Genomic DNA, 14758 nt, shown 5'->3' with positions numbered 1-14758 from the left:
CTTCTTGGTTTTGTTTAAGGATGTTATCATTTAGGCCTAAAGGGGTTTTGATTCGTTATTAATTCCATGCTGTCCTCTCTGTCAAATTCATTTGACCACGGGGTAGCTTGCTTTCCTGGATTCATAGAGGCTACCTGATCCGAACCGGCAAAGAGATCGGTTAAGAATCGGATCCAAACCTTCTCAGGGACCAATGATGTCAAAGATGCCAGTTGGAATGTGGCATTATTATTAAGTAATTTCCAAAGGTCTTAAGTGTTTTATTAGCCAGAGCCTTCATAATGGTTTCAGTGTCATCTTGAAATCGCAGAGCTTTGGAGGCTAAATACCAGTTTCTGTAGCGTTGTTTCCTTATCTTTTTTAGCTTCACTTTGTCCCCCATTTGCTGGTGATCTGTAGAACGAAGGTCTGATCCTAATATTATTTTCATCTCTCTCTCCCTCATGTCCTTTGGAAGAATTCTTAGACTGTCCCCCTGCTGCCCTCTGATTAACCTGTAATGGAGCTCCAGGTCCCTCCATAGTAGCCTGAATTTGTCCCCCAAAGTTTAGTGTCAGAATGCAATGATCACTATTATCCGTAAGAGTAACTTCCAAAGTACTTAGCCAATCATACAAATCCTTAAAGAAAAAATATAATCTATGTATGCGGTTTGTAAACCCCTTGACCACGTTGCTTTACCAGGGATGTTGGATCTTATATTACCATTTAGCTCGGTTACCCATAGAGCAGCTTTCTATGTTAACTTAGATTTTGATCATTTTAATACCTTTTGATCAAGGCAGTTGATATTAAGGTCTCCACATATCAATATGTGGGGGTCGTGCTTTCCCAGATTTACTTCAACAACTGATCTTATAACTGTCTCCACAAATTCTACTTCACCAATTCCAGCTGCATTCCAATACAAATTAAAGGGGGCTAGTATCAGAGGAGCCCGTCCCTTCTCCCTTCTCCAGGACAGCATCACTAATTGTATAAAGGGGTTCAAGCATTTAAACTCTAAGGTCTTACAAGGACCTTCCTTCTTCACTAGTGCCATGAGACCCGCTTTCTTACCAGTACCGGGGTAAAACAGATCTGAAATCCCTCACAGATAGGTTTAGATACGATCCATGTTTCCTGCTTACAGAATATATCAAAAGACACTAAATCCAAGCCTTCATCACTAAACAGATGCATGCAGTTATGCATCTGACCTCCGAGCTAATGAGGCAGCCAACCAACCCCAATCAGCATTGGACTCTACTGGTTTCACATTCGTGAGGGGGAGTTTCACCTTCCTCCTCACCAACCTGACTTCCAAATGTAACTTTCAACAATGGCCCACCCCCACACGTGGTCTTATCTCTTTATTAGAGGCGACCTTCTCTGATAATGAGATAGGTCGGCACTTTGCATGGGCTAGAGTGGGTGATTTCCGTATTGGAGGTTGATTACCTCAGAACCCAAGGGAAGAATATCCACAACTGCTTCCAGTAGGCAATCCTTCACCAATACTGAAGACAAGTGAGGGGTCACCCAGTCCAGGCGGCCCTGTTCCTCAAACTCTACAATCCTAATGTCTTCCGGCCCAATAAACCTAAGTCTGGGCGATCAGTGGAGATGTTTTAGCACGTTTTTCCTTTTCATTATACGGCCATCTCTTTCCAGTATCAATCGTTAAATGGTAACAAACAGGTTCTTGGAATCCCAATGACTGCTTAAGTTGTTCCTGCCCTGGGCGTCTCTGAGTTGGTTATGATTTGAGGGTCTTTGGTAAGTGCCAATATCGAGATCTGAGATTTTATTTCCATTTTTCAGGATAAGTCTTTTTTGCTCCATAGTACAAAATGGGGGGGGTCCTTTGGCATGTGCCCATCCGTGCGCTCGAGTGGGTGAGCATATTTTCTTCTCCCTTTTGCTAGGCTGTGAAATAATCGAGTTACGTTCCTGCTCATCCACATCAAACGCTGAATTGGGGAGTTCAACCCCATCCAAAGGATTCTCCTCAGAATAGGTCGAGAGGTTCAATAACAGAAGGCGGTCTTCTTCTGGGACATCTTGGGGTGTCGTGAGCGCTGATAACATTCCTCTTCTTGTAACCGGAGCCTGACGAAGTCCCATTGAGTAATTCACAACTCTTTGCGTATTTGGGAGCAAAGGATTTCTCAGAAAAGCTCTAGAACCACATGGTTGGTGTTTTTTTTGTTGATTTGATGGTTTTTGTTTCTACTGGGGGCACTGCGATGGTTTTTCAAACACAGCAAATAATTGGGGCTCATCGGTGGCCATAGTGTCGGTCTGTAGAGGAGGGCCCAGATCATCTGGATTATCAATGGAAGAGTTTTCTTCACAAGAATCTATGTCTACACTCTGAATTGGCCCTTCATTTGATGGTACTTTTCCATTACTCATAACGGTCACGAGATCCGACCTGGTCTTATCTGTTTGAGTGGAATTATTTTAGTTTGTCGTAGTTTGTCCTGCAGCTTTCGGATTTGCCTTTCTCTCCACCCCCTCTGATGCCTTTGTGGGGTCTGGGAAAGTTTTCGAATAAGTTTGTTCCCTTAGCTGGGATCTCAGGCCATGGGGTCTTATTCTGTGTGATGATCTGTTGCCTCAACCCTTTCACTTTCTCCAGGATCAAGGTCATCATTGTGGATTTTTCAGCCACCTCACCTCTCGCTAGGTCAAACAGCCTTGCTTGCCACTGAGCTGTTAGCTCCACCTCTTTGTCGAGTCCTGTCTGGACTGTTCCAACAAATTATTCCTGAAAAATTAATTTGGTGTGAGACATTGCCAATAGAGTGGCTTGATCTTTGATTGTCTCCTGCAGGGGCTCATATAATTTCACGAAGGGGTTCACAGCAACCGCCAAGGACGATACAATCAAGTTCTGAATTTGAGCCGGGTCCATCCCTCCATTGATGAATGGAGGATTCATCTCTAAGTTTCTTCGCCTAGAGGGCGGCCGATTGGCCTGAGAGAATCGGCTACTGGTATATTCAGAATGGGACTGGTCCGATTGATTGGACATTTCTCCCAATTCGTTGTCTGGTTCGTAGAAGGTAAAGTTGGTAAGACCCCCAATCCCCCCACCCCCCCTGTGCTTTGGGCAATGCCCATCATGGCAGGGGACCCCAGTTGTTTCCCAACAGTAAACACACTAAGCCTTCTCTGATGGGAGCATGCTGTGTTAAGTACATCTGAGTCCCGGGCTAATCTCGACACCGGCAGAGTATGCTGTTGCCCTTGGATCGACCCCAGTGACAAGGCTGGCTGTAGTGGCATTGGTATTGGTAAAATGGTGTATTTCGGAGATTCAGGCCTGTTAAAAATGCCTTCCAGGTACGTATAATCCTGCACCCAATGTGAGTCCATCATTGAAGTAGGGCCCACTTCTCCTTACATTTCTTAGCCGTCTTGCTCACAGACTCCTGTTCCATTATCTGGGGCTTGGCAAATGATACCGAAGGCCGGTGTCCGCAATCACCTGAACCACCCACACCTGCAGTACAGACCCACCAAGCTTCGACCCCTTATCCTGGTCGGCAGTACATTGGTGAGCAGTGGAGCATACTTCACTCTCCAATGGAATGCTCACAGACATCACCCTTATCAGTTCTGCGTCCATTCCTTCTCCTTCAGCCTCAGCTTCCAAGGGTTCATTCTGCCCCAGAGGTTGATTTACTCCTCCTTTCATCTGCAATACCACCACTATGGGGCAGTCCATCGGGGTAAGTGTGGTTAGATAGGCAAACATAAATGTGGTCGCATCAGCACTTCCAGACACCCGACCTCGTTGGTTTGACTCAGGTTGTATGGACGTTTAACCTGTTGTCTTTTGCACGGGGCCATCTGCAGCATTTTGAGTATGTCTCTAGAAAATGTTGGTGAATGGGGGGGAACATAAGTGCAAAGATTCAAACAGACAATCCAAGGAAGTGAAGGGTCCTACCTTGATTAACGGCCCTGTGAGCTGAGACACGGCCGAACCTCAACCAAGTTCCAGCTGATAGTACTGGGAGACAAGCGTTGTGTTCACTCTCCCATGATCCTCCGGTTCACACAGTCCTCAGTGCTCCTGTTCACTCTTTTGGCACTTTTCACCTCTTGCGTTCGGTGTAGGCAACCCACTTCAAGCTGACTCAAAAAGGATTAGTTATTGTCCTTAGCAGACCGCTACACCGTGCTGAAGAAGTAAAGTACAGTGGTACACCCTCAGCCCCTGCAGCCCTATATATATATATATTCTCTCTCTCTCTCTCTCTCTCTCTCTCTCTCTCTCTCTCTCTCTGACTCTCTCTCTCTCCACCTCCCTCTTCCTCTCTCTCTCTCTCTCTCTCTCTCTCTCTCTCTCTCTCTCTCTCGGACTCTCTCTCTCTCCATCTCCCTCTTCCTCTCTCTCTCTCTCTCTCTCTCTCTTTCTCTCTCTCTTTCTCTCTCTCTTTCTCTCTCTCTTTCTCTCTCTCTTTCTCTCTCTCTCTCTCTCTCATATTCGCGGCCCACTCCTCGTTGGGTGCATCAGCACCGCTACAGTGTGACCGATGTGATTGGCGGACACATTTCTTCTCCGAGCGCCATTGGCTCGCACGCCACACAGTGACAAGCTTATCTAGTGGCTGTGTTTAGCCCTCGTCACAGCACCCATTTCCAGGCTGTGGATCCCCCGGTGACTCTTGCACTCGTTCGGATCACGGTAAGTCTAAACACCAGCGATAATGCATTGCATGACGCTCTCCACCTGTAGAAATCATGACCTTCGCATTTTTATCTGCACACCACGCTTCTGTATATTTAGACAGACACGCTGCTACCCTGCTTCGCAGCCCGCACCCAAATTTTGCTCTGTTTAGGCACGCACTTCAGTTAATTCATATCATCAAATAGATGACACATGTATGACGAATAGCGAATCACCAAAACCTCTCTGACTCTTCAATCCGAATAACTCTGGATCCAGAATTGGTTCGGCGCACCGCGACTCTGACTAGACAGACAGACACGCCTCTACTCAGCATGCCACCCGCACCAGGAATTCTCTGTGTGAGGCACGCACATGAGCTAGTATCCGGTCAACCTAGTCAGATTAATAGCGAATCACCTTATTAAAAGACATAAGGCCTGATCACGACTTGGCCGTTACCGCCGAACTCCCCGGCGCTAATAGCGCCGGATCACGAGTTCGACGGTAAAGTAATTCCCCATTCCCCATTGAGCCCATTCGGGAATGCCCCATTCCCCATTGGGCTCAATGGGGAATTTTCGCGCTCTTACCGCCGGCGGATTTCCCGCTGGCGGTAATAGCGCAAATTCATCAGCGGATTTCCCCCCAGCTCAGAGCTGGGGCGAAGTCCGCCAAAGCCCTGATTCGGCGAACCCTTAAATCCGGCGGTATTAGAGCTACCGCCGGATTTAAGGGTTACCGCCGCAGTCGTGATCAGGCCCATAGTCACTGGCCCTGGCTTGCACTCACTCAACGGATAACTGATCCAGCGGCACCATGACCATGTCTGACCTCGGGCACCGACCATATTGAGCTGTCCCGTAACTATGTCAACACTCCATCACGTCACTTTGCACATGGGCTTTGGCCTTGTGTTTTAGATGGGTTTTCCATCATCACACAACGTTTACCCATCAAAAACAAAAAATCCACAAGATCAGTCTCCACCGACCCACCAGACTGTCGTAACCACCCACCACCACATCTTCGTGCTGGATGGTCGCCCCATTCAGCTACAAAGATCGAGTAGGGTCAGAAGCAACCAATTTTTTTGAACTTGGAGAAATTCATCAGACTCCTCTTACCAGAGAATAGGGACCCTCCAGGCCCTGCAAAAGCCCCCGGTATCCTGACAAAGACTTAGGGCCTCATTACGACCCAGGCGGTAAGTTACCGCCTGGGCCGTGACTTTACCACCATGGCGTAAACCCGGTTTACGCCATGGTGGTTGGCGGACTTACCGCCCCATTCCGACCTTGGCGGGGCGGTAAGTCCCCAATCCCCATTTACCCTTCCCCATTCCCATTTTTGCCCCATAGGGCATAATGGGAGTGGGGAAGGCGTTAATTACGCCACCGTAAATTACGGTGGCGTAATTAACTCCATGGTCCCTTAGCGCCATGGATTTTAACACCTGCTAAAAGTAGGTGTTAAAAGCTCCATGGCGCTAAGGGACCTCGTACTCAGGCGGTAAGGGTCGGCGCTGTTTACGCTGCCGTAAACCCCTTACCGCCTGGGTCGTAATGAGGCCCTTAGACATCAGGAACCCATGGCTTAATCATTGTGCATTTGTTGCACCAACAATCCAGCAACAATCCAAGGATTGGCTACATACAGCATCACCACTGCTATCACAGCAGCAGGTAAAGACGGCTCCACTAAGCCTTTATTCACTAAATCCATACATTATACAATTATATCCCGAGATTCTGACAAACCTCATTGATCCACAGATAGTACGGACAGCACCACCATTGGTGCCAATCCTGATGAAGGCCAACCAACAACCAACAAGGCTATAATCCAGCCTCCATGGACGAAACACACCCGTGTCGATCCCCCGTGACACAACTACAAAATCCCTCCTTTGTGTATGTCCTGTAGATACTGTTGTGTACACCCTGTGTTAACTACGCCCCGGACCACTCTCTGTCCTGGGTGCACTTTTGTTGAAGCACAAGTCTTTCAGATTGTCATATTTGTCTGTGCATTTAGGTGGAGCCTTTGTCCTCTACATCCAAGAGGCTGATACTTATCTTGTATTTCCACTGTTTATAATCGCAACTGTCCGTTTTCTGTGACTTTCGTGCTTATTGAAAGTTGTGTAAATTAACTAAGTAAAAAACATGTGGTCTTGAAATAAATTGACTTCTTCAGCACCACACACTTTGTAGGATCTCTCATCCTGATTTCTTTGATATTTGTAAATGTATTTATAAGAATGTGATGCATAAGAAGGCTTGGTAGGATGCTTATATGGGGCCTGGGTCACAGGTTGCTTGACTTCTGTGTTAATACGTTTCATGACATTGAGGACGAGTTACTCTCTCCATTTAACTCTGGGTCATCTATACATTACAGCTGTAGGCCAGGATTTCATCAAACCAATTTTATAAAGTGGAAACATGCCTTCTTGCTTTTCACATGTGCTTTTTAGAACCAAAAAATATATATTTGTTGTTTATGGCACATTAATCCTGTTTTTCCTTTTCCTTCAAACAGGACCAGAAAAAGCAGGAAACATGGAAAACAGTGAAATGTTTATGAAATATTTTATTTATTAAAACAAAACTGGATCTCAGAAATTTCTGCTCATGACAGTCACAGTGGGGAAAATATATAACCTACTATGAAGACAATTCACTAAAAAGGAATTCACGATTTTGGAAGAAACATCTGTACCTTTGTCCAGTCAATAAGAAGCTCATCTGTTTCCAACCCATATGACAACACTGTAGCACTAAAAGGGGCTTTCAACCATTGCATTATGTTCATATGCAGTATTCTGTGCTGTTGTGATAAGTAACTGCATCTGAGAATACTTACACAGGAGGTACTGTCTATGGAACACAGCCTCCTCTGCAAAAGGTCACGCAAGACTTGAGAGGCTAACAGGAGGCACTTTGCAAATGAGCTGACATGCCACAACCTTGGAAACTAATGACCATCTAATGGTAGACTGCTGAATCTAAACTGGAGAGGGGAGAGCGGTGGATGGATAGAGGAGAGGACAATGGTTGCCACTTTAAAGTAGCGGCATAGCATCTTCATGCATTGGCAAGACACTGGTCTTTAGACCTGATGCTTCGGAATCAATAGCACACCTGCTGTGATGCTAGTCATTAGTTGATGTTCCAGTGGCAACTGCCATTGAATAATGCCCAAAACACAAAAGCCATCACACTAGAAACCGTGCTCTGAACATTGAAAGGTTCACGCACAAGCGTTCTTACATTTTCAGACTTGCCTTCTCTGGCTGAGGATTGAGGTTCATTCAAGTGTGTAAAAATTTACCTGACCTGGTGAGACCAACTGAGCGATTCAGATTGTGATATCCATATTTTGAATTTGACAAGGAGCTTCTTACAAAGACATCACTATTTAAAAATCACACCCTCACAATGGAGGTACTTCTTGAATGTTCTGAAAATGAGGCTACTTTCAGTGAAGCGGGTAATATATGGCAACATCAGAGAATTCAAACCAAAGAGGAAGAGCTTAAAAGTTCTGAACATGACAAGGCGTTTAAAGGAACAATTAATCTAGTGATGCCTCAGAAGAATCATCCCAGGAAGAAACCATATGCATGTTCTGAATGTGATAAGGCTTTCACTGGAAAGGGTCAGCTATTGATACATTGTAGAAGTCACACTGGGGAGAAGCCATATGCATGTTCTGAATGTGATAAGGCTTTCACTGGAAAGGGTCAGCTATTGATACATTGTAGAAGTCACACTGGGGAGAAGCCATATGCATGTTCTGAATGTGATAAGGCTTTCAAGCAAAAGAGACAACTATTGGTACATCAGAAGAATCACACTGGGGAGAAGCCATATGCATGTTCTGAATGTGATAAGGCTTTCAAGGAAACATGTAAACTATTGATACATCAGAGGATTCACACTGGGTTTAAGCCTTATAAATGTTCTGAGTGTGATAAGGCTTTCATTGAACCGAGTAAACTATCGATACATCAGAGGATTCACACTGGGGTGAAACCATATGCATGTTCTGAATGTGATAAAACTTTCATTGACACAAGTAAATTATTGATACATCAGAGGACTCACACTGGGGTTAAACCACATGCATGTTCTGAATGTGATAAGGCTTTCATTCAAAGGTGTGAGCTGATTCAACATCAGAGAAGTCACACTGGGGTCAAACCACATGAATGTTCTGAATGTGGCAAGGCGTTCAAAGAAACTGGTAAATTATTGATACATCAAAGGATTCACACTGGGGTGAAACCATATGTATGTTCTGAATGTGATAAATCTTTCATGCAAAGTGGAGATCTAATGAGACATCAGAGAATTCACACTGGTGTGAAACCATATGCATGTTCTGAATGTGATAAGGCTTTCAAGCAAAATAACTATCTTGCGATACATCAGAGAATCCACACAGGGGTGAAACCGTTTACATGTTCTGAATGTAATAAGGCTTTCAAGCAAAAGGCAGAGCTAATTATGCATCAGAGAATTCACACTGGAGTGAAACCATATGCATGTTCTGAATGTGATAAGGCTTTCAAGGATAAGAGAAGTCTAATTAGACATCTGAGAAGTCACACTGGGGTGACACCATTTGCATGTTCTGAATGTAATGAGGCTTTCCAGCAAAAGCGTGACCTATTAATACATCGCAACAAATCGCACACAGAAAAGACCTTACCCATGTTCCAAATCAAAGGGGAGAGCTGATTAAATATCAGAGAATTCACAGTGGGATGAAACCATATGCATGTCCTCAATGTAAGAAGTGTTTCCAGAGAAAGAACAATCTATTGATACATCAGAGGACTCTCATTGGGAAAACCATATACATGTTCTGAATGTAGTATGTCTTTTATTGTAAAGAGTTATCTAGTGATAGATCAGAAGAACCACACTGGGGGTGGGGTGGAAACTGTATGCATGTTCTGAATGTGATCATCTTTCACTGTGAAGAGTAATCTACTGACACATCAAAGAAATCTATTGACACATCAAAGAAATCACACTGGGGTTGAACCACATACATGTTCTGAATGTAATAGGACTTTCATTGACACAAGTAAACCTTTGATACATCGAAGTACTCACACTGGGGTGAAGCCATATGCATGTTCTGAATGTGATGAGGTTTTCCAGCAAAAGGGTGATTTAGTGAGACATCAGAGGAATCACACACAGAAGAGGCCTTACACATATTCCAAATGTCAGAAGACTGTCAAGCAAATCTGTGACCTTTGGCGACATGGGGGTATTCATTAAACATATTGACATGGGAAAAACATATGCCCAAAATATCCACAACGTACAAAGTCTTTCACTGTGAGTAAAGTTACTAAACCTTATTATGGACAGACAACATGCCAAGGGTGATTTATGTGTAAAAGAAAAGTGTCTGTTATATTGGTATGCCATTTGTGTTAGACGTTCATTAATGTATTGGATTATATATTTGAGTCATTAATAACCCACTAATAAAGTTATTTCGCAAAATGTGTATTAAGCTATCAGGTATTACAAGCAATTCATGATTGCTGAAAGACTAAAACAGAATCAAGCCTACATGTGCATATGTTTCACACTTCAGGTGTTTCCTAGGGGAAACAATATATCACATTGTGCAAAATGCTATCATTCTTACATTATCCTACAAATGAAATAACTATTCTCTTTGATGCACCTGTAACCTGTTAAATCCAAGTGACTGTTCACGGTTTGGGATTCATCCTGTCTTGTTCTACGATTGTTCTATGTCATAAATGACAGTAACCCATTTTTTAGTCCAATTATAACAGATTGCTGTTAACATGTGGAATGAGCCTCTTCACTGCTAGGAAAATGCTACACTTCACTGAATGACAGAAATAGAGAAATAAAGCACCACATGCAAGCGACACTGGGCCACCTGCTAACTTGCAACATAACTTTTACGAATGGTAGTTTGACCATAAAATATGACTGTAATTTATGATAAGATCATATGACAGAAAATGGTTCATCTCCCAAAGTATTCAGGCACTTACTTGCATTTAGTACATCATTACAATTGCTGTCTAGTAAAATCCACAGCTATATTATGTTTCCATTCTATGTTTTCAGCCTTGAAAAAGAGGCCATACAGTCTTCCGTGTTGTTGTCTAAATGATTGAACTCATACAATCTGTAACATAAAGACAAAGGGCCTCATTACGACCCAGGCGGTAAGTTACCGCCTGGGCCGTGACTTTACCACCATGTGGTTGGCGGACTTACCTTGGCGGGGCGGTAAGTCCCCAATCCCCATTTACCCTTCCCCATTCCCATTTTTGCCCCATAGGGCATAATGGGAGTGGGGAAGGCGTTAATTACGCCACCGTAAATTACGGTGGCGTAATTAACTCCATGGTCCCTTAGCGCCATGGATTTTAACACCTGCTAAAAGCAGGTGTTAAGTCCGCCATGGCGCTAAGGGACCTCGTACTCAGGCGGTAAGGGTCGGCGCTGTTTACGCCGCCGTAAAACCCTTACCGCCTGGGTCGTAATGAGGCCCAAAGACTTTACATTACAACAGCACAGATCAAATAACACACACTTTCCTTTTAACGTACATGGCATTCTTCTATAAGGGTGGTATTCAAACCTTTTTTTGCCAAGCCTCGCCTTGAGTAAGGCTATTGTAGCCGGCCCCCCTCTTGAGTAGAAATATTATTGTTGAGCCCCTCTAAATGCATATCTGCGCCTTATTGAAATAACTTTAGGTCCCCCAGATATATTTCAGGGCCCGGGCCCCACAGTTTGGAGACCACTGTTGTGTACTTTACCTGGACATTTCAGCTCCAGACTCTTAAGTGGGATTATTATATCTCACTGGAAGGTAATCAGGAACAGGGTCTACCTCCGAACCACACAGACACTAAAACACACCAATATGCTAACTCTCTCCTCTGCGCCAGCAAACAATAGAACACAGCTATAATCCTTTATTAATTTGGATTAGTTGCTCACATACTTATACGCCTACATGATCATCTCAACGGTCTTTAGAATGCACCCCATGAAAATTGGCATAACTGCACACATAATCCCACTCACAAACTCCACCGCCACAAGAATACAGCTACCAAAGTACAAATGGCTTTGTTGCACACATTCTACCAATCTCGCACAACCACCACACCATGCCTTGCACTAGAGTGCAGCTACACACCGCTTAATCCACCCTGGTTGCACACATACCAAGTGCACCCAAGCTCTATTTACTACACTACTTTCTCCATTGACCTGGACTACTGTGCCTGAGGACGATCAACCAACTGCACTTTGGAATCATGCCCGTGGTAAAAGGTGCTATACAAATGCCCCATAACATCGCATAACTAGTAACATTAGTTTTCATTCTGCCTGACCTATGGTCACCCCATATCTCCCATGCAGTAGAAGGGATGAAAGAGCCTTCTCTCTGCAGGCCCCATTGCTCTGGAACTCAGTTAGACAATTGAACAATTAGTAAAAGCACATTGAACCTGATAGCCAAATCAGTACATTGTACAGGTCACGGATATGGAACATATTGAGACCTAGGTAAAAAAAAAGAAATTAGAAAGGTAAGCTACATTATAAAATAGCAAGGTATCATATATAAAAGTCAGCCAGTTAATGAAAAATGTTTAGCAACTTTCTTTTAAATTGCCTGTTAGGCTTAATGACCATCAAATATGTAAAGTGTCTAGTGCTATTAGCCAGAATAATGTTCCAACATAGAGTTCCTAAAACAACATTAGAATAATAATGTTCAGACATAAACAATCTCAGGATGTCACACTGCACCTTTCCTAATTAACCAAGATCTAAATATATAATTTATTACAGGAGAATTAAAAGCCACGTTTTCAGTTCTTTTGCAGGCCGCTATGGTGTCTGCAGTGCTACCAACGTTAGGCGATGGGTCTTAACAATAGTCTAATTAAGTAATACACTGCGGGCAAAGTAACGTAGTGAGGCTCCGTCTCTCTAACATCCATGCAGTCGGGACATTGAACTGCCGATGTCAAACCCCAATAGTGAGTTTGTGAAGCCAAGGATACTTTCCCACATCTGAATCTGATGAAGCGTGCCCTCGCCAAAACAGCCAATTTCCTGTGTCCTAAGCCTCAAACCCAGGTAGTCAATAGGTGGGACCTGATGAAGGTTTCCAGATAGTCAATAGGTGGGACCTGATTGAGGAAGGTTTCCAGGTAGTCAATAGGTGGGACCTGATTGATGAAGGTTTCCAGGTAGTCAATAGGTGGGACCTGATTCAGGAAGGTTTCCAGGTAGTCAATAGGTGGGACCTGATTGATGAAGGTTTCCAGGTAGTCAATAGGTGGGACCTGATTGAGGAAGGTTTCCAGGTAGTCAATAGGTGGGACCTAATTGATGAAGGTTTCCAGGTAGTCAATAGGTGGGACCTGATTGATGAAGGTTTCCAGGTAGTCAATAGGTGGGACCTGATGGATGAAGGTTTCCATGTAGTCAATAGGTGGGACCTGATTGAGGAAGGTTTCCAGGTAGTCAATAGGTGGGACCTGATTGAGGAAGGTTTCCAGGTAGTCAATAGGTGGGACCTGATTGATGAAGGTTTCCAGGTGTCAATAGGTGGGACCTGATTGATGAAGGTTTCCAGGTAGTCAATAGGTGGGACCTGATTGAGGAAGGTTTCCATGTAGTCAATAGGTGGGACCTGATTGAGGAAGGTTTCCAGGTAGTCAATAGGTGGGACCTGATTGATGAAGGTTTCCAGGTAGTCAATAGGTGGGACCTGATTGAGGAACGTTTCCAGGTAGTCAATAGGTGTGACCTGATTGATCAAGGTTTCCAGGTAGTCAATAGGTGGGACCTGATTGAGGAAGGTTTCCAGGTAGTCAATAGGTGGAACCTGATTGATCAAGGTTTCCAGGTAGTCAATAGGTGTGACCTGATTGATGAAGGTTTCCAGGTAGTCAATAGGTGGGACCTGATTGATGAAGGTTGCCAGGTAGTCAATAGGTGGGACCTGATGGATGAAGGTTTCCAGGTAGTCAATAGGTGGGACCTGATTGATGAAGGTTTCCAGGTAGTCAATAGGTGGGACCTGATGGATGAAGGTTTCCAGGTAGTCAATAGGTGGGACCTGATTGATGAAGGTTTCCATGTAGTCAATAGGTGGGACCTGATTGATGAAGGTTTCCATGTAGTCAATAGGTGAGACCTGATTGAAGGTTTCCAGGTAGTAAATAGGTGGGACCTGATTGAGGGAGGTTTCCAGGTAGCCAATAGGTGGGACCTGATTGATGAAGGTTTCCAGGTAGTCAATAGGTGGGACCTGATTGAGGAAGGTTTCCAGGTAGTCAATAGGTGGGACCTGATTGATGAAGGTTTCCAGGTAGTCAATAGGTGTGACCTGATTGATGAAGGTTTCCAGGTAGTCAATAGGTGGGACCTGATTGATGAAGGTTGCCAGGTAGTCAATAGATGGGACCTGATGGATGAAGGTTTCCAGGTAGTCAATAGGTGGGACCTGATTGATGAAGGTTTCCAGGTAGTCAATAGGTGGGACCTGATGGATGAAGGTTTCCAGGTAGTCAATAGGTGGGACCTGATTGATGAAGGTTTCCAGGTAGTCAATAGGTGGGACCTGATTGATGAAGGTTTCCATGTAGTCAATAGGTGAGACCTGATTGAAGGTTTCCAGGTAGTAAATAGGTGGGACCTGATTGAGGGAGGTTTCCAGGTAGCCAATAGGTGGGACCTGATTGATGAAGGTTTCCAGGTAGTCAATAGGTGGGACCTGATGGATGAAGGTTTCCAGGTAGTCAATAGGTGGGACCTGATTGAGGAAGGTTTCCAGGTAGTCAATAGGTGGGACCTGATTGATGAAGGTTTCCATGTAGTCAATAGGTTGGACCTGATTGATGAAGGTTTCCAGGTAGTCAATAGGTGGGACCTGATTGATGAAGGTTTCCAGGTAGTCAATAGGTGGGACCTGATTGAGGAAGGTTTCCAGGTAGTCAATAAGTGGGACCTGATTGATGAAGGTTTCCAGGTAGTCAATAGGTGG

The 14758-nt window shown here is 44.4% G+C and overlaps 1 protein-coding gene across 2 annotated transcripts in view; it reads left to right on the top strand.

Annotated features, from left to right (window-relative positions):
- Positions 1-10201, top strand: part of LOC138551563 (zinc finger protein 271-like) — a 259519-nt gene extending 249318 nt beyond the window's left edge. For both annotated transcript variants that reach the window (XM_069642495.1, XM_069642494.1), the window contains exon 3: positions 7211-10201. In XM_069642495.1, coding sequence (XP_069498596.1) covers positions 8110-9414 — 1305 coding nt within the window. In that variant the 5' untranslated portion in view covers positions 7211-8109 and the 3' untranslated portion in view covers positions 9415-10201. The remainder of the gene's footprint in view (positions 1-7210) is intronic.
- Positions 10202-14758: the final 4557 nt, after the last annotated feature.

This window comes from Ambystoma mexicanum, chromosome 1q, assembly GCF_040938575.1.
Source record: "Ambystoma mexicanum isolate Mex_15411 chromosome 1q, UKY_AmexF1_1, whole genome shotgun sequence".
In the NCBI taxonomy this organism is placed as follows: Eukaryota; Metazoa; Chordata; class Amphibia; order Caudata; family Ambystomatidae; genus Ambystoma; species Ambystoma mexicanum.
The sequence above is the reverse complement of the archived record's forward strand: the minus strand, read 5'-3'. Positions and strand labels throughout refer to the sequence as shown.